We start from the raw sequence: 24,211 nt of genomic DNA, 5'->3' as shown, positions 1-24,211 counted from the left end.
AGGTGATGAACAAATTAGTTGTAAGGGAGTTTCATATTAAAAAAACAGTAACCAATAAATGATCGAGAAATCGATCAGTTATTAACTACTCTCGTTTTTAATATGAAAAAAATTTAGTTCTCTATTTCTTCATTTTCGAGGTTTCAACCCAGCACAACTAATTTCTAATCATTTATAATTTTCCCAGAGTGAAACCAGTTCGGTTAGAAGAGTAATTGAAACAAAATGTAGTGATACAAAAAATGTCAACATTCTTAAATAGAAATTACATAATGGGCTCTATAAAGAGAATATTTAAGAGTTAATTTTTATTTATTTGGCAAGATCAGAGACAGTTTATTAAACTTTGAAAAGCAACTTTGGCTATAAGTAAGTGAGCATTTGTTTAGTTATAAACTAAATCATTAATTTTTCTCTTACGAAACCGGCTTTTAAATTCGAAGACCACCCTCCGGATAAATGAACGGGAGCCGAGTTTGTACTGGTTTTGGGAAAACCCTGGTTGATAACAACTGGCGTATTTTGGCTAGGTATGCCTAATTAAACAAATCACTGTAGCATTTGTTATTTACTTAATATTGCTCGCTAAGATTTTAAAAAAACTCCAACGTTACTGGTTATTGACAAAAGCTATCAGGCAACATTTCAGTTTTTATTCTCGTGGTAGTAGTCTATATAATAAAGTAGACATGTCTGTCTGTGACACCCTGTAATAACCATTAGAATTTTTGCACAGAAAAATGGACACACCTGTTTTTGCGCATGGACAATTATATGTGGCGTAGTCAAGAGCAGTCAAGAGACAATTACATGTGGCGTAGTCAAAATTTTTTAAAAACTCAATTGCCTGAAAATGCGAAAAAAACTAAGAAAATTGTTTATCAAGAAGTATTTGAATAAAATTTACAGTTTATTTATTTGTATGAAGTATTCATACACACGTGGCTCGTAAAAAATATTTTACAGTGAAACATTGTTTTTTAAAATAAAAACCATTCAAATGAAATCTTCAATGAAAGCAAGGTAACCATTTAGTAAATACAAAGAGGATGCAAGTGAAATATCCGACAAAAATTCCAATTTTCCCTAAATAAACATGGTGTATATAGTTGGGGAACTCATAAGGCACTACTTAACGTTAAATTATAACATATATTGTGTAAATGTTATATATAAAATGTTATAACATATATTGTGTAAATTTGAAATATTTCTAAAAAAATCATACTTAAGAGTACTGCTCTCTTTAAACTTTTTAAGCTTTGGATAAATTTAATTTACTTAGCCTATTTAAATGCAAATGAATTTTAATAAGACAAAGGAGTAAAAATAACCTGTCGCAGCAAGTTTTTGAAGATTTTCAAAGGGTCTTGGGCGACTTTCTCTAATAGAAGTGAAAACCATGAATCCGCCTGGACCCTTTTTTGCTTTTCTTTTTTATTTTGTTGATTGGGGCTTTTTTCCATGGTGGTAAATATGAAGTGAGAGAAATCATTTTAAGGTTCTTTATTCTTAGGAGGATCTTTTCCTTGTTGTTTATTTCCTAGGGGCGATTACCTAAGAAACTTTTTCTTGTGGGTAATTTTCATAAGGGCCTGTTTCCTGATATGCTGATATGTATTGAAGGTTGGTGCATTCACGTTAATGACATTGGGTTTACCTGAATTATTTAACTGTAAATTACAAAAACTTGTAATTTTGATTAAGATGTTCTTTTTATCATCGAAGGAAGATTAATAAGAGCCTTAAATTAAAATTAAAATTTTCCGACAAGATTTAGAGCAGTTTTTAAAACTCTTCGTTTATTGGTAAGTCATAAAGTTTTTTCCTGTTTCATTCACCATGCAATATTCCTGTGGAAACTGCACAGCCAATTAACTACAAAGTTTGTTTTTATCTTTCTAGAAGCACCAAGTGTACGTGAGTCTAAAGTATTTATCAACAATCAGTTTTATAAACTCAGCTACAACCAAATTCAGGTTTTGGAGTTCAGTGCATGACAAAACAGATCTTTTTAACTAAATTCTGATGGAGCTCATTGCAGTGAATTGCTCTTTTTTTCGGCAAATAACAGAAATATTAAAATTAACTCCTTCGCATAAAGAACGATGACAACAAAAAAAATACCACTTCTGTGATGTAAAATAAATAGATACAGAACAACTTCTCTTTAGTTCGACTGTGGCAATATCAATTAGGCAATTTTGCTTCAATCTTAATTATTACAGTCGTCCATCTCAATCAACTCTCTTCATCGAAGAGTTTTGTCTTTGTTCTTTATTCATTTTCTTATACTTCTTACTAGAGGTGTGCGAAACTCGAAGTTTCGAGTTCGAGTTTATTCAATAATCGAACTCGAATCGAATATGCTTAGTTAATCAAATATAATTCGAATTTCGAACTTAAAGTTCGATATTTAAAAAATTGCTGTAAAATCGTATTAAAACGCTTCAAAAAATCGCTGCAAAATTATATTAAAACGCTTCAAAATGGAGGACGAGACAGTAAGGAGCGTTATTTGGAATTATTTTGATAGACGTAAAATTAACGATACTATTTTTGGTTTTTGTAAAATTGGAAAATGCAGTCAAAAAATATCTTCTCCTACTTCATCTACAACTGGCTTATTTACTCACCTAAGAAATTATCATAAGAAGGAATCAGTAGAATGTGATAAAATGGCACAAGAAGCAAAAAGAATGAAAAAGGAAAAAAATAAAACTGGAAAACAACTGTCAATTAGTGTCATAGATCTGTGGGCTTAGAAAGCACCATGGACGTCTGATCACAAAAAAGCTAAAGAAATAATACGAGCTATTGGCTGCATGTTGGCTTCCGATTACCTACCATACGATTTTGTAGAAGGACAAGGTTTTCAGGCACTTATGAAATTGGTTGTTCCTCAGTATCATATTCCGAGCAGGACCACTTTTTCTCGCAGTATTGTACCAATTATGTATAAAAATTTGAAACGAGAAATGGTTGATCGCATTACTACTGAGTTTGTTGGCATGCCATCCTATTGCTTTTCCACAGACATGGTTTTCTCGCGCACTAGATTCCTATATATCATTTTGTTTGATATATTTAACTGCTGATTTTCAAATGCAATCATATACACTGGAGAATAAACCATTTGTGGCTGTTTCACATACGGGAGAAGCAATATTAGAATTTCTTGAGAAATCAATTGAAGAATTAAAAAAAGATGAACGTGGGTTCATAATGAGTGTATCAACGCGTTGGAATTCCGACTATTACATGATTCAACGCTTTATGAAAGAGAAAGCGCCTTTATCAGCCGAAATCGCATTAACTGGTAAGGTGGAGAATCTCACTACGAACGAATGGAAACTCGCCGAGGGTTATGTAAAGATTTTAACTCTATTTGAACAGGCTAGCAGAGAGTTGTGTGCTGAAAGTTACCCAACGTCATCTATGAAAATACCAGCTCTGCATGGATTACACCAGAAATTGCAAGGTTTCATCAGTAATATTGAAGTTAAAGGCTCTGGAATTTCACTGGCGCGGAGACTTGTGGCATCTTTAGGAAGGTTTCCTTCTTTTGACGAGGTAACATAAATAATTATTTATATACTGAGACTCATTATATAAGTGTTTATTTCGGTGTTTTATCAATCTTTTTTCGACATTCACTGTCATTATCAATCACGCACTAATTTTTAATTACCTATTTCCACATAAAGCTTTCTTTAACTTCAATTGTATTAAGAACTTATCTAATATATTAGTATCTAATTATCTACATTCATTGAGTTATTTGACAGTTTCTGTAATATTTCATTAGCTTCAGCCAGATGCAGTTTGCACACTGGTATGGTTTGTTGATGATGACATTTTTAAATGAAATAAACGTACACTTTCACTAGTTTGTTTAATAATCTCGAACTCGATCGAATTTTTTTATCTCGATTGAAGATAAAAAACCTAATCTCGCACAGCTCTACTTCTTACAGTATTACATTCTCTTAAGCTTCAACGAGCCTTAGTTAATTTCCTTTACTTTGCGTACTTTTTTTGCGTACTTTTTTTTCTCTCGACACATTAAAAATAACGAAACGAAGATTGACATCAAAACATCTTATTTAATCTATTGAGCCTTAAATACGCATAGAAAGTCATAAAATCATGACAATTTCTACTTAAAAATAAATTAAAACAACTTATTTTTATTTTTTTACAAATAGACTTGCCACATTTACTAAAATTATTTCAACGCAGCAGATATCCTTTTAAAGTACATTTTGGGCGTTTTATTGGTTTTTCGTTTTTCTAAACGAGACTCTGGCAAAATTCATTTCTTTCCAGAGTTTCAAATGAAACAGCTGTGTTGACATTACATCCGAAAAACTCCAAACTTTGTTGGAGAAATAGGAGCATTTAATGAAGCACTTATACTTAAACCCAACACTGTTCTTGTATCGAGAGGGTCTATAACACCGTCATCCCAAAGTCTAAACAAAAAGGTATCAAGTAAACAAACTAAAAAAAATGCATTAAATACCCACGGTTATCATGAAATCCAATATTGCCAACCTAGCTGACCCAAGAATGCCACTTATATGGGGTGATAATTTACACATACCAGTGTCACCTCGTGAAAATTTTAAAATCTTTTAGGTACGTCTGCGGGAAAAAAATGACTTTGAAGTTACGAAAATGGAAAAAATTTACCTTCTTTTTTGACATAGCAAAACTGCTATAAAATCCATACCATTAGTCATAGACCAATAAAATTTGGTGGCAATGCAGCCTAGGCCAATACCAAGATTTGGGTAAAGTTTTATTCCAATCTCTGCAGTATAACAAAAGTTAGGGTAGTTTTAGTGTCGATTTTTTGTCGATTTTTTCACTTACAGTGCAGAATCTTTCTGATTATGGCCTATTACAAGCCCCCAGGCCATAATGTGGGTAATACATGTGCTCTAGTTGAATATACCAACAACATTATAAAATAAGGATTTTCACGTTCTTACCAAAATTTTTGGTTTAGGGGGTCAAAACTGTTGTTCTTGATTGAGCCCTATTTACAGCATATGCACCTTTTTCTATATAAAATCTTATATGATAGTGCTATTAGTGCCCCATAAGCATTCTTTTAACTAAACCACTACCTTAGAAGTTAGTTGAGACATTTTTACAGATTTTTTGATGAAAATTATAAAAAATCTTGACATTTTTTACTCTAGTAACTTTGCGCTTATTCTACACATGGATTTAGCCCTGAAGATTTGTGAGCAAAGCAAAGAAACCTGTCAAAAACCTTTTGCATGTGATTTTTAAATGGTCAACATGTATTGTGTGTTGAAAAACCCAATTCATACATAAAATCAGCTAAAAATGCCTAGAATTTTCTTAGTGCTTTGTTTTCAAAATCATTATCAAATGTACAAACTGTAAAGCTAAATAAATTTACACTAACAGTGAATTAATTTCTAAAATTTATTCAATTCTATTCTTTTTTTTGTGAAATCTTGACACTCTTTAATTTGTTTAACATGACATTTAAAGCACTGGTTAGTTTATTATTCTTAAATGGCACTAAACTTTGACATAAGATTGGCACAAGTTTTAACTATTTTTTTGAAATTGACTATAATTCATCATATAGGGTGACTTCATTATATAGGGTGACTCTTCTAACAAGTAATATTAATCTATTAAAATGAAGCTGAATGGATGAAAATTTTTGATAATTTTCTAAAGGAGTTTGCTATTCAAATCCACAAGACAACTGAACAGCCTTTCTTTGTATTCAGGGTGGGTTTTATCTCTCTTGTATCATGACCAATGCAGGTGAAAATCTTGAGTGCGGTCTCAAAAGCTTGTTCACTGAATTGTCCTAAGGGCAATTGTTTCATGTTTACAAAGTACTTAATGTGGTGGAATACTGTGTGTATTTTGGGCGTGATGCTTCCAAGTTGGATTGTCAAATATGTGGCTTTAAATTGATCAATCTTAAAAGAATTTTATTAAGCAAATTAAACTTTTTTGAAAGCTTCAATGACAGCTCTGCAAGCAAGGTTCTTTGAGCCAATATCACACCAACAACAAGGAAGCATGCTTGAGTGTGTTTGAAGTCCAAAAATAATGCTGGCAACTTTCATGTCACATGCAATAATCATGGATGAGTGACCAGACCTTTTGAGAATTAGAATGAGTTTCTGGCAAATCTTCAGAGACTGCCACAAGAATTTGTCTTTTCACACTTGCTGCTTTTGCTGCTCTGGAGCTCAAAAGTCCAGAGCAGCAAAAGTCGAACTCACCGCCTTTTAGGTGATGAGTTCGATTTATCTTGTGCTGTGGAACTCTCAATAAATAACACTGACACAAAACTTGAGGAAACCTTTGCCTCCATCAATGCCTAATTTAACAAAGTAGCCACCTGGAGTTTCTCTACATTGAATGATTTGATTAACCAGAACAGACAAATCTTTGCAATGAACAACAACATGGGTTGTGTCACAACCATTGGAATCTGTGGTTTTTAAGTCTGTAAAAGTAAAAATCTCCTTCAGTTGTTGACCAGGCATTTGAAAATTGTCATAAAAGTTGGGCTCAATCAACTTCCTGTCTGATGACTGATGAACAGTTTTCACTAATTTTTTGATCCCATTGTTGGAGAGGCCAGTGTTAATTTGTACATTAATGAGGTCTTGGGTTGTCAATGTTGATGTGGCAGAATTTAATCTTGCTGCACTTCACCCTATAGAAAATTTGCATTCATTACCTCCAGCAAACAAAAGTTACAAAAACTATCATTTTATAATTAATCACTTACAAAATTGTAATACTGTAATTAATTTTTGCTGATACTGCACCTGGAGTAACAGGAAGTGGATGACCTCCAGATGCTTTTGCCAAACGAATTGTGGCTTTTGGAGATGCTAGCTTATTTTCAATCACATTGGATGCTATCTGTTCTGCAGCTTTGGCACCTAATGAAGACAATTTCTGTATATTTTCCCTGAACTTTAACTGTGAACAATGATGTAGTAAACCCTTACCTTATGAGGTGAGGTAGGTATTTCACAGCTGGCATTTGACTCACTTTCATTTTTTCACAAGGTTCACAATGCTTTTTCTTGAAACCTAGACTGGCCAATTTTGCAAATCTAGCAGTCACAGACATGACTTCGTGTTTTAGCTCTGACTCGGATAGATTTGAAATCAAACAACTTTGGCAAAGCAACATCCTTGCCTTCATCTTTTCGTCTTAAGGCAGTTCTGCATGATTCACAAAGACCTTGAGGCACACAAGAGTCACACATATTAAGATTTGTCTGGTAAATGCGACTAACTCTTTTAGCCTGAAAAGCAGTCATCTGTCGGCCACATTTTTGGAGGTAGAGTATGCAGACACACTTTCTGTTCTGTTCATAGTTTCTAGCCTGATTTGGCATCTTAAGGAGTCAGTGGATTGTAGCTGTGTACCTAAACAAATTTAGCCATAATATGAAATTGAAGAACATGATTGACAAATGTTAAGATTCCTGGCAATGTTATTTCATTATTAACATTACTAGTGGACTCTCCGTAATGTCATCGTAAGAGATGCCTTGATTTTTTTAAATTGGATTTCAAGATTATGATAATCTTTAGAATCCTGCCATCTTTAATATTTTGAATTTAACGCACTAACATATACGTCACATTGACTCAAGAAGGTGTATTTGAAATAAATAACATATTGCTGCAAGTAGAGCTACATACAGTGCCGGTTTTAGCACTACACAGCGCCCTGGGCGAGATTTCTACGGAGCCCCTAGCTCAATTGAACCCCATACAAAAAAAGGCTAAATTTCACCCCTTTATATTCGGCGCCCTGGGCCATTGCCCAACCAGGCCCTACCCTAACGCCGCCACTGGCTACATATATACCTAAATCAATCCTATTACTTCAGCCTAACAATTTTTATATTATAAAAACGAAAAACAAAATTTTTTACCACATACAACGATTTTCAAGTGAAAGGTTTAACAATTTTGGATATTTCTACAAACGTGTCATTTCAGTGCTACAAAAATAAAGTTTTGTTGTGATTTTAAGTTTTCATGATATGTACGTCACAGCGTACAAAACCAAAGCAAAAATCAAGTTAATCGTGTACGCTCTTATTTACTTGATGATGGGTTGATATTGTTAATTCCTCTTTTGCAAAATCCTTTTTTTTTTCTAATCATTGTTAAAACAAAAATGGATCAAGACTAAAATTAAAACACTTAAAACTTTAAAATTAAATTTAAGTATATCTTATGATAGAGAAGAAAAAAATATTCATTTTAAGAATAATAAACTAACCAGTGCTTTAAATGTCATGTTAAACAAATTAAAGAGTGTCAAGATTTCACAAAAAAAAGAATAGAATTGAATAAATTTTAGAAATTAATTCACTGTTAGTGTAAATTTATTTAGCTTTACAGTTTGTACATTTGATAATGATTTTGAAAACAAAGCACTAAGAAAATTCTAGGCATTTTTAGCTGATTTTATGTATGAATTGGGTTTTTCAACACACAATACATGTTGACCATTTAAAAATCACATGCAAAAGGTTTTTGACAGGTTTCTTTGCTTTGCTCACAAATCTTCAGGGCTAAATCCATGTGTAGAATAAGCGCAAAGTTACTAGAGTAAAAAATGTCAAGATTTTTTATAATTTTCATCAAAAAATCTGTAAAAATGTCTCAACTAACTTCTAAGGTAGTGGTTTAGTTAAAAGAATGCTTATGGGGCACTAATAGCACTATCATATAAGATTTTATATAGAAAAAGGTGCATATGCTGTAAATAGGGCTCAATCAAGAACAACAGTTTTGACCCCCTAAACCAAAAATTTTGGTAAGAACGTGAAAATCCTTATTTTATAATGTTGTTGGTATATTCAACTAGAGCACATGTATTACCCACATTATGGCCTGGGGGCTTGTAATAGGCCATAATCAGAAAGATTCTGCACTGTAAGTGAAAAAATCGACAAAAAATCGACACTAAAACTACCCTAACTTTTGTTATACTGCAGAGATTGGAATAAAACTTTACCCAAATCTTGGTATTGGCCTAGGCTGCATTGCCACCAAATTTTATTGGTCTATGACTAATGGTATGGATTTTATAGCAGTTTTGCTATGTCAAAAAAGAAGGTAAATTTTTTCCATTTTCGTAACTTCAAAGTCATTTTTTTCCCGCAGACGTACCTAAAAGATTTTAAAATTTTCACGAGGTGACACTGGTATGTGTAAATTATCACCCCATATAAGTGGCATTCTTGGGTCAGCTAGGTTGGCAATATTGGATTTCATGATAACCGTGTACCCATCACTATCAATAACGCTCGTTATCATCAACCAATTAAAACGTTAACTTCAACTAATTTTACTGACATGTCATCAGGGTAATGCAAAATTTAAATATTTATCAATTTAGATAAAAATAAACTTCAAATTCTTGTTACATTTTCACTTTACGTAAATGTCAATGAAAGGTAATTGATAAAAATATTTAAAAAAACTTTTTACCGTGAGCTTGAGTAATATGGGTGACCTTCATGTTCAAACTGCTTTACTAATGGCATTTTTAACTCAGCATCAATTTTAGCTTCCTCTTCTTGAGTTATCTAATGTAAAAAAATTTCAAAAGTAAAATCTTTGAAATAAATACTCTCTGAAAACAAATCTAGTTTTTGAAAAAATAACCAATATCAAATATCGTAGAGATAATACAATATCTTCATAAATATACATTTATAACAAAACAAAGTTAACACCTCATAAATAAAATTTTGGACAAAATTCAAAAACTAATATTTTAAGAACTAATAAGTTTTATCATTTAATATTTCAATTGTTAATATGTTAGTATATGTAGTTTATAAATATATTAAAATAATTATTTCAAATAATATATTTAGCAATATTATAAAGTTTTTTTTGAAAGATGTTTTATTTGAGTAAGGAAAATTTCTTTAATTCATCTTTGAATAACAATATCTTATTCTTGCTTCAAGCTCTTCCAAGTTCTCAGCTCTCCAATTATTCTCGTACACTAGCCGTTTTAAATCACCCCAAAAGTTTTCAATTGGTCTTGCTTCTGGAATGTTAGCTGGGTTTATATTTTTGGGTACAACTTTGATTTTTTTTTAAGCTTAAAAAGTTGATGACCGACTTTGCGTAATGTGATCGAGCTAGATCAGGCCAGAAGATAAACTTATTGCCTTTTTTATAATATTCTGATACTAGAGGAAGTAAAGTTTTTTCTAGTAACTCTTTATAAGTGTACTGGTTGATTGCCTGCTTACTGTAATGAATATAAAGAGGGCTTATTCCACGGGGGCTGATGCAACAAGAAATTAAGAGCTTGTCCTCGTACGTTTTACGCAAATTGTATCTTACTTGGTAAGAACATTGAGAAGGATCAGCGGCATAAAATCTATCATTACCAGCTAATGTGCTATTATTTAAGGCAAAATAGCTTTCATCATCCATAACAAAATCCAAGTTTTTACAATTTTCGTACAATTTACGACATTTAGGACGCATAGCTTTCTGCTGATGGCTACGATCTGGACGATTTGTTTTTTTGAAATTTCGAATGTTAGTCATTGTTTTTAATACTTGGGAAATTCGAGTTTGACTACAGTTAAAAACTTGAGCTACTTTCTTTTGGGAGCACCCTGACTTATTTTCAAAAAATGCAATCTTTGGAACATTTTCTTTAGTAGCTACCTTAGCAATTCGACCACTTCCAACTTTTTTTTTTAGAGATCCATTCTCCAATTTTACGATTTTATCGTAAGCAGTTGATCTGGGTAAACCCCATTCCATAAACTGCTTAGCAACAAACGCTTTACCTTTTCCTCGATTTTTTTGGAAAAAAATTTCCATAATTTTTTCAAGGTCCTTTACTTTGACCATTTTATTTTCAATATTTAAATAATATTTTTAATTTAACTAAATTAAATTTAAATAGATTATAAAATCCTCTTTCAAATAAGTATAAAGGTTTTTTGCGTGCATGAAATAAATTACATAATAAATGCAATTAGAATTTGTCCGAAATTTTATTTATAGGGTGTTATTATTGCAATATTTTCAGTAACTCATCTTGCTTTCTTAATTGTCATCTTACTCCCTTTTTAAATTAAAAAAATCTTCACTATTGGAAGCCATAATTATTAGATAACCCATATACGTATATTTTGATAACGATCATGTACAATGGCGACAACATGAATAGCACACTTTCATGACCAGTTGGTTTTTGATACCAACTTTTTTGTATTTATAGCAATTGCTGTTATTTTTTATAGCATCAACAACGTTTACCTTTTTGAATGGAAATACTCATTTGACATTTGCAGCTGTCAAAATTGCTTGTTTTGAGCATTTAATCGGTCGTGTTTACCTTTTGGCGGTCATTTTAAAAAGCACACATTTACTTTTTATTTAAAAAAAACTTAAATTCTTTTATTATATCAAAAGATAATCATTTAATTCAGTATTTAAAGGATATTCTTGTAATTCATTTGGTAAAAAAAAAATTCATGAGACGAGGTAAACATAGAACAGATGTCTTTTGAGGACAAGTACAGGCATTTCAAGATCTAGGATTGAACAATTCTGAAATAGCTTGAAGATTGGATTGTTCTCGTAAGGAAGTTATCAATGCTATTAACTTATTTAACGATACTGGTTCATTAAGCAACAAAAAACGCAAGTCTCACGAACGAAAGACAACCCCCAGAGAAGACACAGCCATTGTCCGTATCGCTAAGCTGAATCCTTTTGTTGGCGCACCAACAAAAATTAAAGAACCAATAGCTCAAAATTTAAAACGGGTTGCCCGAAAAAAACGATAGGTCTCAAAACGTAATCTCGTCAGCCGTTTGAAGTTTGCAAAACAGCACGTACACAAGAATTTACGTTTTTGGCAAAATGTGCTTTGGACTGACGAGTCTAAGTTTAATAGTATTGGATCCGACAGAAAACAATGTTCGTCGTCCCAAAACCAAGAACTCAGCCCTTGGTATACTCTTAATACCATAAAACATGGTGATGGCAATGTGATAGTTTGGGGCAGTTTTTCATGGTGTGGTATGGGCCCGTTGCATATAATTCAAGGGACAATTGATCAACACATGTACAAAGAAATACTAGAAAACGTCATGTTCCCATATGCCGAGGAAAATCTCCCTTTGGTTCGGAAATTCCAACAAGACAACGACCCTAAGCACACCGTCAAAAGTGTTAAAATGTGATTTAACGCTAAGAAAATTGATGCATTCGATTGGCCCGCACAGTCACCAAACCTAAATCCGATAGATAATTTGTGGTAGGAAGTTGACAGAAACATAAACCGGTCAATTGCAACAAATTTACACCAACTTTGGATCGAAATAAAGGCTGCTTGGGAAGCCATTACGCCTGAACGATTCCAAAAATTGATCTCGTCAATGGGCTGTCGTTGTCAAGCAGTTATTGACTCAAAAGGATACCCCACTAAATATTAATTTACCTCTAATAAAGTTTTCCAAACTATTTATACAAAGAACCTCCATGATTTTAGTAGCAAAAGGACGAAATGATAATTTTGTACAGGATATGCTATTTAAATTGCCCCCTTATTCTCTACTTCTAAATCATTTACGTGATTGTACTTTTTTTTTTTAACTAAGTTACTTTCTTTTCTTACTCAGTAATCCTATCTTCTAAAATTAATATTTTATTAGGCTGAAAAAGTTTAGATCTCAAAGACTCAGATCTCTGGAAAATATATCATTACATATTGAACATCAATCTGTGCTATTTATTTAGTCGCCGCTGTATAAGCTTAAACAATCAGAAAAATCTAATTTTATATCGTACATAAACCTATTGAAGCAGCTACAGCTTCCTAGAAGAAGCTTTGGAGAACTTCTAAAAAAGGTAGTGATGATTTATCTTGAGTGTAGCATAAATAAATTTTGAAAGAAATCTTCTAACAAATGTGTTAATTATCAACGTGTATGTTATAGAAATAAAATCCTGTTGTATCATTCTGAGTGCTCCTTTTATCAAAAAGCTGTGTGTCAAATATAATGCATTTTACTAATTATATTTCACATTTGATTAAGGTAAATTATGCTCTAAATAAGGTTCCATCAATGTAGAACATGGTCATTTTTTTAAACCTAATTTTATATGCATAGGGGGTGTGAACTTATTTATCAAAGAAATTGTAATAAAGTTGAATATCAAAAAAAAAAAAAAAAAAAAAGGAATGTTGAAATAAGCTGAGAGTCCACAAATTTATTAAAGTCCATAAACTTTATTTTATTCTCGTTGTTATAATTGAAATAAAAGTTAAAGAACAAATCATTAAAATTTTTATAAAATCTTTGTCTAAAGCAACCAATGAACTAAAAGTTTGATAACATGTAGTAATACCTTTTTCCCTTCCTTCTTCAGTTGAGCTTTTTTAATGGTTGACAAAACAGTACCAGCTTGTTCACCACCCATCACAGATATTCGAGCATTAGGCCACATATACAAAAAACGTGGACTGAAAAGAAAGCAAGAGGGAAATAGAATAGGAGTCGTTTATGGAAGTATTGCAAACCAGCATATTGATAGTTAACAGCCTTTTTATGATAACAAACAATTCAGGAAATTTTACTGGAGAATAAAAAACATGTTTTAACAATCGAAAATGTTATTTTATTTTTGACATTTGTAATCAAAATTGTTCATCTTATCTCATGCTGGACAAGATGTTTTAGTAATAGGACATTTTCTTCTATTAAACAATTTGCTACTGTTTTTTAAAAATCATATTTACATTCGAAATGTGTTTAAATCAGTACATTTACTTTAAAATATATTACAAAAATAGCTTGTTACTGGCTTTATAAATTTTTTGGTAAAAAGGTTGGTGAAATATTTTTAAAGCAATCTACAGAAGTATTATACAAAATATTCAGAGTTATTATAGTCTTGTTTTTTCAGCTTTGAAAGGATCTAAAAAGCTGAAAGGAAAACACTCTTAGGCACTCAGTACATAAAAAGAAAAGCAGCTAAATGTATAGAACTTTAACAAAATTGAATGGATTTATTAAAAAAATTCTTCCCTCAACTCTAAAATCTGAAAAAGATGACAGGCCTACCAGAAAAAGACATTGAAGTCACCAGCAGACATCAAGAAGAACACAATTTGATTCCAAAAGATAACTATAGATAAATAAAAGATAAATAAAAGATAAATAAAAGATAGATTTCAAAAATGAAGATGGTGATCTAAGCCCAAAAATAATTGAAAAAAAAATTTTGCAGCTGTAAATTATAAAAGAGATTTCATAAGGCAGAAAAAGTTTAGCATGAATACCCCTAGTATTCTCAATCAAATGATAACATTTTTTGCTTTTGCTACAAATTATTTAGCTGAATTCAAGTTCAAGACAAGTCTTACTCAAAATGAATGCACAAACTGCCTTCACATGAAAAGAGGGTTTAACATATTACCAATTTCCAAACCTATTTAGGCAGCAAAACTGCAAGTCAAATCAAACAGCATTAATAAGAAAATACTTTCATTGGTTAAAAAGACAAAGTATTTTTTGTCAATAATTCTAGATTACACCCCAGAAAATATGATCATGCACATAAAAACTGTGCAATCAAAACTGTGCAGACATTTGAGCTCTTTGATGAAGAATTTAAAAAAAAAAATGAATGCAAATAAAAAAAACTTTTAGGATTTGTACCAATAATTAAAACAACAGGTGATGAAATGAATCATGTTCTGATCAACTCAAATCCAATTGAAGCGACAAGCTTTGGAGTTGATTGTCTAAGTGGACAGGGTTATAATAATGCCAGCAATAAGAAAGGTAAGGAGTGGATCTGCATATTAATCTGTGTGCCTTTTAATGTTGCCTACAGCTCCTACACCAAGTACCTTGTGGTAAATGATGCTGTCTTGTTTTGCAACTTTTTAGATGTTTGTATTTGATGTGTCTGTTGTATAACTACTTTTACTTTAAGACATTCCACCACTGAGTGATAACCAATGGTGAATTGATGTAAGATTGATACCTTCAGATGTCAGTTACCTATATGCATAATCTTTGAAATTACTCTCATAATCATCAGATGCCAGTTACCTATATGCATAATCTTTGAAATTACTCTCATAATCATCAGATGCCAGTTACCTATATGCATAATCTTTGAAATTACTCTCAAAAACTCTTCTGGTACCAATACTAAGGTTAATGCTGAAGAATTTCTAAACAACATATCCTCATATCAGTTTTGTTTGTATTTAAAAAACACAAGGAGTATCATGGGATAGGAAGAGCTTGTATTGAGATTTGAGGTCTAGCTAAAGGCACCAATATTCAGCCAGAGATGAGGAAAAAAGGAAATTGTTCACTTAAAAATCAGAAAAATGAACCAAGGATCTTTTAATTAAAAGAAATTTTTATTTTCTGTTTACTTATATAAAATGTTAAATTCAAAAAGTAATGTAACAACATTTTAACATAAGCATATAAACCCAAAACACCTGTAAGCTCTGCCACACATCCCATAATTCCCGGCTCCATAACTACCACCAATAATAACAGTAAACTTTGGAACATTAGCACAAGCTACAGCAGTTACCATTTTAGCACCATTCTTGGCAATACCTCCAGCTTCTGCTTCTTTACCCACCATGAAACCTTAAAAAAAATAAATATGTATTTAATTAGAAAATTTTTGCTTTGAAGTAAAATCGATATTTTTAACATTATGGTTTGTAAGATTAGTCAAACAATAGATTAAATCTGTATTAGCCAGTCACAACTCAGTATATGTTGAAGTAATTGTAACTTTATTGCATATTTATTTCTAAATATCATAAAGCATAAATACTAAACAAGACACTTGACAATCAAACGGTTTTCTATAAACTAAAAAAAGAAAGAGGAAAAAAATACCTGTAATATTCTGCAAAAATACAAGTGGAATGCTTCTTTGACAGCACAACTCTATAAAATGTGTGGCTTTCAATGCTGATTCACTATATAGGACACCATTATTCCCAATGATTCCAACAGGATATCCATGAATGTGAGCAAAACCTAATTTTAAAAATAACTTAAAATACAAATATTCTTTAAAGCTGTTAATTTTGATCTGCTACTAATTGATTAGGTTTAACCTGTCACTATAGTGGTCCCATACATGGCTTTAAATTCATCAAATCTGCTTCCATCTACAATACGAGCAATTACTTCACGAACATCATAAGTTTTTTTCAGATTTGAACCAACTATACCGTACAAATCTTCAGCATCATAAACTGGCTCTTCTATTTCTCTTTTTGATATCTTAAGAAAAAAATAATTTTTTTAAAAAATTCTCAATTATTTTTTGAGAGTCAAAGCATAAGTTAAACTAAAAACTGAGTTTCTCTTTGTTTAGCTCAATTTTATAATAAACAATTTTATCTATTTACTTTTTGAATTTAAACATATTAAGCCTTGCTTTTAATAAGCAAATTGAGGTAGTAATAAGTATCATACAGTTAGTATAAAAGATTCAACTCAATTGTAAAAAGATTATAATTAAATTAGAGAAAAGAAGAAAAACAAAAAACTTCTAAATGTTTTGTAGTATTATTATCCAATGTTTTTTAAAGATTATTTTTTATATGAAGTCAATTCTCCAGTATATATTTTAAATTTTAGTTCCAAAATGTTGAATATAGAAGCTTTAATAATGAAAAACTTAATATTTAATAATATTTCACAAAGTATAAATTATTTTAGGGAAAAATATAAAGTAGAATAAATTTAATACATACTGATACTATAAAAACTGATAACACAATTAGAGAACAATTAGTGAAAAGCAAAATAGAACTCATTTTTATAATCCAACTATTATGGTTTATTTAAATGATTGAATTTTAAAGAAGTGGAGAGGAGGAAGAAGGAAGGGATATTCTGATGCAGCTGATGAAATAAGTTACAAGAGTTCAAAAGAAAATTTTTGCATTCTACTCTTGGTTGTGAAAACAAAGTGGAAAAATGATAACAGCCAATAAAGCGTGCAACTACTTTGGTGGCTATGGCTATGTTGATAATAAGGATATTAAGGACTCTCCTCTTCCATTATCTGGCGACTGTCAAAACACGTGTGAAGTTCTAAAGCAGTTTTTAAAAAGAATTTAAATGGAAAAATGGCCTTAATATTCATTTTCAGTGGTAAGAAAAATTTTAGAGATTAAGAATTATCAAAAAAAAAATTTATGATAATAAAATTTAACTTGCGGCCTTCTCAGATCTGTTAGAGTCAGTTGTTCCTATAGAAGCTTTTAAAATGAACATTTGACACTCAATTCTTTAAACTGGTTTGATAAAGGTAGCAGTTTATTGCTTTGCATAAAATGTGTTTCATTTTAAATATGCATTGAATGGTTTATGCTATTAAAGTTACTGTACCAGTAATGTGTTAATATATTCGAAACAACATGTTTTTAATTAAAACATGGATAAGCTTAAGTCATTATATATTTGCCATAACTTAACAAATTTCTTTGTACAAACTTTTAAAGGTAATAACTAAAATTTACCTGGATTTCTTTTTTATAATTGATGTTTTTAATGCACTGTCGTGCTTGATACAATGCATGAAAGTCATCGATTGCATAATAATCAGTTACACCTGAGGAACTACAAATCAAGCAAAATAAACATTACATGTATTCCACTTTTGCACAAAGAACAATTAACAGTATAATACTGTTTGTTAACTTGAATGAACTTTGCATAGATGAAATCCCATGATATCAACCATGTGAAGTGCATTTAATTCTTTTTTAATATCATGATCATACTTATTTACTTTTCAACTTTTAATAGATAACTTTGCGCTCATTTTAAAGCAAAGTATGGTTTGGTTGGATTTGTTTTATGTTTAAAGAAAAATTTTCACCTTTTTGTTATTAAGCTTTAGTTTTAGATAAAAGCAAACTTACACATTTTATAATTAAAATACTCTTACCGACAATGCAAATCAGCACCTCCTAATTCCTCAGCACTGATTTCTTCCCCAAGGGCAGCCTGAACCTGAACTCCAATAACATAATGGTAGGTTACTTTTGATGGTCAAAATTAAATTATTTATAAAAATTGTACATAAACAAGCAGTTAATCACCAATGGAGGTCCAGCAAGAAAAACAGTTCCTTGATTTCGAACAATGATGCTTTCATCAGCCATTGCTGGCACATAGGCACCACCAGCAGTACAAGATCCAAGTACAACAGCAATCTAAACATTTATTTTTTCTCTAGCTTTTTAAGGAAAAAAACAAAAGTAAACTTGCTAATATAGCTATTGTGCAATTAAAATAGGTAAATGTTTTATGCAATTTTATTTCAAATATTTGCATTAAATCGTTAATTAGTTAAAATTTTTTAGCAACATTTAAAAAAAAAAAATTGATTTTTTACCTGTGGAATTTTTTGAGCAGACATATTAGCTTGGTTAAAAAATATCCTCCCAAAATGGTCACGGTCTGGAAATACTTCAGCTTGACGTGGCAAGTTTGCACCACCAGAATCAACTAAAAAAGAAATCTGACTCACAATTTTTATTCCAAACCATTAAATATTCACAAAAACTACTAATTCAAAATGTTTACCTAAATATATACAGGGAAGCCGGTTTTGCTGCGCAATTTCTTGCGCACGCACATGCTTTGCTACAGTAATTGGATAATAAGTCCCCCCTTTAACTGTAGGATCATTTGCCACAACCATGCATTCAACTCTGCATACAAAAAAGTATTATTTTTATCAATAAAAAACTTTATGTTCCATATCAAAGTGTGTCTAACATTTACCAAAAAAACATGCTTTTTCTAGAACTATGTAAACAACTTAAAAAAAACAAACAAACATCTGTTATGTGTATTAATTTACACAAATATTTATACATATATTCCTTTAAACAAAAAATAAAATTTGTAAAGTGCTCTCATAACAAAATAAGCAAATGGAGAAGTCTCAAAATAACAATTATTTACTTTAAAAGTTAAGAAGAGAGCCAATCTGCTGTGAAAAGTTGTACTGTAAATAATTTTTGTTGAGTTCAGTAAATAACTATTATTTTTAAAATGCCATCAATTAGAAAAATAATCCTTGATGCATAATGCATTCAACCGTCTATGATTTTCTTGATGGGTGGAAAAAACTTATGATGAGTGGAGTAATTGCTTTTTCTGAGAATAACAAACTTAATAAAAACCAAAACAAACTAAAGAGGTTGAAAAGTTTGCTGTTGAAAGAAGGTTAGAAAAAGTCTTGTTGGTCATTTAGATATTGCACATAGCTTTGATATAATTATCATAGAAGGAGATTGAGCATTACACCTTGATCATTGTTATGATTGAAATGGTAAAAGGGGAAGTGTTTTAGCAAAATGAGAATCTCAGGCATTCAAAATGGAGGAAAACTGAAAGAAAAAAAAAGGTAAGTAGCATGAAATGAGGTGTCTTTGGCATTGGTGGTGACTTTGGCCCAAACAGGATTTTTTCTTTAACTCAACCAACATCCCATACCATTTGGTATGCAATATCATACTTTGTGGACAATTCTTAAATAGTGGTTTAAAGATTTCAACATTTAATGTTGCTATATGTAGTTTCACATAAAAAAGATTGTTTATAGTTGTGTGAAACATGCCAATGTATATATGTAAAAATCAACATAATTTATACACAAATTAATTCCCTTGACATTCACACATATCTCTTTACACATACAATTATATACAAGTAACGCTACAATCACATTTCTTTTTATGCACACAATTATTTACAAGTAATGCTATAATTACACTCCCTCTTGTTCATAATGACCACTTCACCTTACAGACTATAATTCTCAAGTGCCTTCCTTTTTTGGGTGCTTCTTCACAACATTGGTGTCTGGTTTGTCTTGTCTTCAGGCAATACAACGTATAGTTCTTCATCATCTTCTGGATCCTCATTCGATTTGTTGTTAACTTTTAAATGTATTAGGTTGCCTATGTGTCAGCACACTCTTTCCACTTCTACCGTTTGCTCCAAGATGATTCCTGTAATTCTTCCAAAAATGTATTGAGTCGCATTGATTATCTGGGAGCTTTACCCATATTTTATCATCATCAATTCCTCTTACTCTGATTTTGCATTGGTATAATTTATTTGCAGGTGCTGTAGAAGACTTACAATAATCTTTTGGAGTGACATTATACAAATAAACTGCCTCGAGGGTGCTACAAGAAACTCTCTTTGCCATTTTTTTGACTATTCGATGGCATCGTTCTGCAATTCCATGAGACTCAGATTAATTGATTGGCAGGCTACCTATTTTTCAACCACTTGTCTGACTTCTTTTTCTTACTGATGGGTCAATTCTACAAAATACAATGTTCTCTTCACACTATAATGTCCTGTGGACTTATGAACATGGTTTATTTCTTTGGGAGATAGAGAAGCACTAATTGTTCCAACTGCAGCAAGTTCAGGGGGCTTATCAACCATTTTCAACCAACTTCCAGGCACTCAAGTAAGTACATCAACAAGGTTAGGCTCCGAGGGTATAAGTTTGATATCCACTCTAAGTTTGTATTTGTCCACAATATTTGTAATGGTCTGAAACCGCCTTCTAATCAGCATTTCATTTGAAGCTCTTGTCTTCAATCTGGATTTTACAGTCAGTGCATTGGTGACCCAATGAAATACTGCTTTTAAATCAGTGCAAATAAGCAAGATATTCATCTTCCTATTAAGACCCATGTTTAGTGCATTGATTACTGCATCAGGTTCCAACATGTTTATATGTGTTGCATCATCTTTTCTTAACCAACAAACATCTTCAATTATACTGCCATCAACTTCAACAATCACACTTAGTGCTAGTAAACTAGCATCCACCCACACTGTTGTCTTTTTGCCATAAACATTCCAAACTCCTTTGAGAGGATCGTCATCACATGTTCTTTTTACCATATTATTCACTATTTTTTCAACAAAATCGCATTGTATCTTTTCATCCCATATTTCCATTAGGGAATTTGCCGTTCTTTTAATAAGTGACGAAGCTACATGCAACCAACCATAAACTGGATTCCCTCTCATTTTTCCACATAAAGAGAAGTTTTTTTGCCATGTTAGTGAACTTGAAACTTAAAACAAAATTTTTGTCTCACTTCCAAAATAACTTCTTATTTTTAATTCCAACTAGTAACCCTAGAACTCTTGCTCCTTTGGAGACACGAACCACCGGCATACAATGTAGTCCATACATTTCCAAATGGTCAAGTACACTGCGAACTGATATAATATCTTCATTTACAAGAATATCAATGTACGATGATATTCCTTTCCAGATCTTTTCATCTTGCGATAAGATCTGGAAAGGAATCATTATAAAATTAAAATGATTTTGGCTCAGACTAAAGTCACATGAAGTGATGATCAAAAGGCACTTAAACTTTTCATGAAATATAAGAAAGCATTGTTCCAGGGAAGTAATTAAAGACAATTGATTTCCAGTAATCGAGTACCATTATTTAATGTTAAATAAAAAACAATGTTCTTTTTGTTATTGCTTGTTTTTTTTTTGCTTTTGTTTACTTTGCATTTACATTTTGCTTTTTTTATACATCAAAGTCATCTTATGGTCTTATGTTTCTTTTTAAGATGTTATAAATACTGGAGCAAAGTCAATATTTAAAAGTTTTCTTAAGTGCAAAACTAATAAATATATAATTGATAGTAGTAATTGTGCAGGTCACAAAACATTTGTTGTTTCAGGTCCACAATTGAAATAGCCTTCAAAACAAATCAAATGCAGAACATCAAATACACTAGTTGGAAGTTGGGAGGATTCGTCCAACTTGAATGTGACCAACAATTTGTTGAGAAAGAATTAAACATATCGTAAAAAAAACTAAAGAAAATTTGAGAAGTAAACTCAAATCAACAGTTCCTCTCACCATTCATTGAGATGGTGAACTGCTACAAGACATCAGTAAAGAAATAGTTGATCAACTTCCAATCTTGGTGTCTGGATTAGGAGTTGATCAGCATCTATTGCTTATACTAAATTTCTTCATTTTTGTAAAACTAAATAATACAAAAAGTAAAAAAAGTCACAAAATATTTATTCAGAAATCTTATAATGTCAATGACTTATTTTTATAGTCAAATGTTGATAATAATTTGAAATGTTGACATGGTGTTATATTTTTTCACTTGAACATTATAAAAGCTGTGACAGGCTATTTCATTAAGCAAGTTGGGAGAATGTTACACAAAAGTTTTATTGCTCTTACTTTTATTACTTTTGTTATAGTTCTTGTTGTTATTATTATTATTATCTTACCCTGATACTTTTCCAATTCCAGTAATTATACCACCTGCAGGTACTTTATCTTCTCCATATAATTCATAGCCTGCCAGTTGGGAAAATTCCAGAAATGGAGAACTGAAAAAATATTTAATCTTTAAGAAGGAACAAAATGATTAAAATTATAGACCTCAAAAATAATGCAACATTGCACAAGTCTTAAAAAACAAAACTTTTATAGTAAATGTATTCTGATTATGTTAGAAAATGGAGTCTTTTTTCACTAAAATTGAGTTAAAACTTCTTGGTTACTTAATATTATTGATAGATAAAATGAGAAACTAAATCATACTTTAAATCCAATAAGTTTGTGATTCTGTCTCTAGGCAACATCTTGTTACGTGAAACATGACTTGCTTTTGCTTTTTCACCACCCCCTAAAACAAAACCATCTTATTTTAAAAATTATTTTACTCCTTTATATTACTTTGATAAAGGACAGTATTAAGACAACAAAATATTTATTCTTTATAAAGTGTCTTTCATATGGTAAATTTTTTGCCTAGAATTTAATCCATAAAGTTAATGCTTATAGTTTGTTGAGGCAAAAATTATCTGTTCATCATATTTCTCATTTGACCAAATTATGTTACCGTAATGAAATTTGATGTATAAAAATGTTAGAATATTAAAATATTTGAAAACTACCAAATATACTGAACTTGTAATTTTTAAGTATAAAAATGTATTAAAAGATTAGGAGTACAAAGGTAATTAATGACTTTGCTTTAATCAATGACTAAAAAAAATCTCCTACACAATCAAAAAATATTTAAATATCTAAAAAGATGAAATAAAAGTTACTCAATTTTGAACTTATTTATAACCAATTATAACAAACCTTCTTTGATAAGATTGCAAACTTTTTTTAATCCGTCTACTAACAAACGTAACTGATAATCATTTTCCTGAAAGTAAATAAATGCTTGGTCATAATTTATAATTTTTAGCCACACTATGCATTCGATACAAACATTTAATTTTACCTTGAAGTCAACACCATTTTTGTTAACTTTAGTTTTTAATACTCCAGCATTAGAAACATCATACATAAATCTTGAAGCAGAATTAGTAAAGGGAAGTGTGCAACGATGCAGTATTGCATTCTTGCAGCATCTCAGCGCCATGCTTCGAACAATTAATAGTGACGGAAACGAAGTATATAAACATCGAGTTATTTTGTGATCTTAAATAGAAGGAATAAATAAGTCTGAGCTCGCCTCCGGCAAACCCTTATAGTCTGATTTCAACGAGCAATATTTCGCGACGTACAAATTAGGGAAGAGTATAAAATCTTAATTTTTAAAATATTAATTCAAATTTCTTTTTAACTCTACAGCTTAGAGTAGTGAGGAAATAGTAAGAGGCCTGTCTATGCTATCATTGATTTAATAGTAAAACTAAAATATATAAACATTAAAAATTAACAAAAACAACTTTGCTGATACTGAACATGCAGAGAGAATTGCAGTTTAAAGAAAACAAAATAATGCATTGTTAGAGGTTATCGTCATCACTATCATAATGATTATTAAAAAAATTCTCGCATAATAAAAATGCCAGTTAATAAATTTAGAGAAACTCAAAATTTTCCCTGAGAGCAATGAGGAACAAAACACTTAGAATGCTAATGAACTTAAAGCTATAAATAATTGAAAAGTTAAATTAAAAAGACTAAAATAATTGAAAAGTTAAGCTCATTAGAAAAAACTCAACCAGATCAAATTAAAGGATTAATTAGCCTCAAACATAAGCCTGTAATGGCAGT

The 24,211-nt window shown here is 31.0% G+C and overlaps 1 protein-coding gene across 2 annotated transcripts; it reads right to left on the bottom strand.

Annotated features, from left to right (window-relative positions):
* Positions 1 to 4,086: 4,086 nt before the first annotated feature.
* On the bottom strand, positions 4,087 to 23,691 carry LOC145189041 (methylcrotonoyl-CoA carboxylase beta chain, mitochondrial-like). Of its 2 annotated transcripts, XM_090086988.1 has the most exons (15): positions 23,430 to 23,691; positions 23,285 to 23,351; positions 22,736 to 22,820; positions 22,420 to 22,521; positions 18,690 to 18,817; positions 18,499 to 18,611; positions 18,203 to 18,316; positions 18,049 to 18,113; positions 17,618 to 17,717; positions 16,202 to 16,370; positions 15,978 to 16,121; positions 15,563 to 15,719; positions 13,447 to 13,561; positions 9,541 to 9,638; positions 4,087 to 4,475 (listed from the first exon to the last, which is right to left on the bottom strand). In XM_090086988.1, the coding sequence occupies exons 1-15, from the start codon at positions 23,568 to 23,570 to the stop codon at positions 4,358 to 4,360; spliced, it is 1,716 nt and encodes a 571-aa protein (XP_089943114.1). In that variant the 5' UTR covers positions 23,571 to 23,691; the 3' UTR covers positions 4,087 to 4,357. The 2 variants fall into 2 exon arrangements, 1 of the variants encoding a protein (XP_089943114.1); XR_016452397.1 differs by lacking the exons at positions 4,087 to 4,475; positions 9,541 to 9,638; positions 13,447 to 13,561 and adding an exon at positions 14,987 to 15,158 and having other exon boundaries at positions 15,210 to 15,719.
* Positions 23,692 to 24,211: the final 520 nt, after the last annotated feature.

Source organism: Hydra viridissima, unplaced genomic scaffold (assembly GCF_058129835.1).
Source record: "Hydra viridissima isolate aposymbiotic clone 2 unplaced genomic scaffold, HvirCarnegie_v1 scaffold_5, whole genome shotgun sequence".
Lineage (NCBI taxonomy): Eukaryota > Metazoa > Cnidaria > Hydrozoa > Anthoathecata > Hydridae > Hydra > Hydra viridissima.
This window is presented reverse-complemented; position numbering and strand designations above follow the sequence as displayed.

What these genes read in the sequence shown, in the direction of transcription:
- LOC145189041 (XM_090086988.1), bottom strand. Translation starts at nt 23,570, where the DNA reads ATGGCGCTGAGATGCTGCAAGAATGCAATACTGCATCGTTGCACACTT. An exon ending in CTGCTCAAAAAATTCCACAG is followed by an intron (nt 18,317 to 18,498) that starts GTAAAAAATCAA and finishes ATAAATGTTTAG; the next exon opens with ATTGCTGTTGTACTTGGATC. An exon ending in TGGGACCACTATAGTGACAG is followed by an intron (nt 16,122 to 16,201) that starts GTTAAACCTAAT and finishes TTTTAAAATTAG; the next exon opens with GTTTTGCTCACATTCATGGA.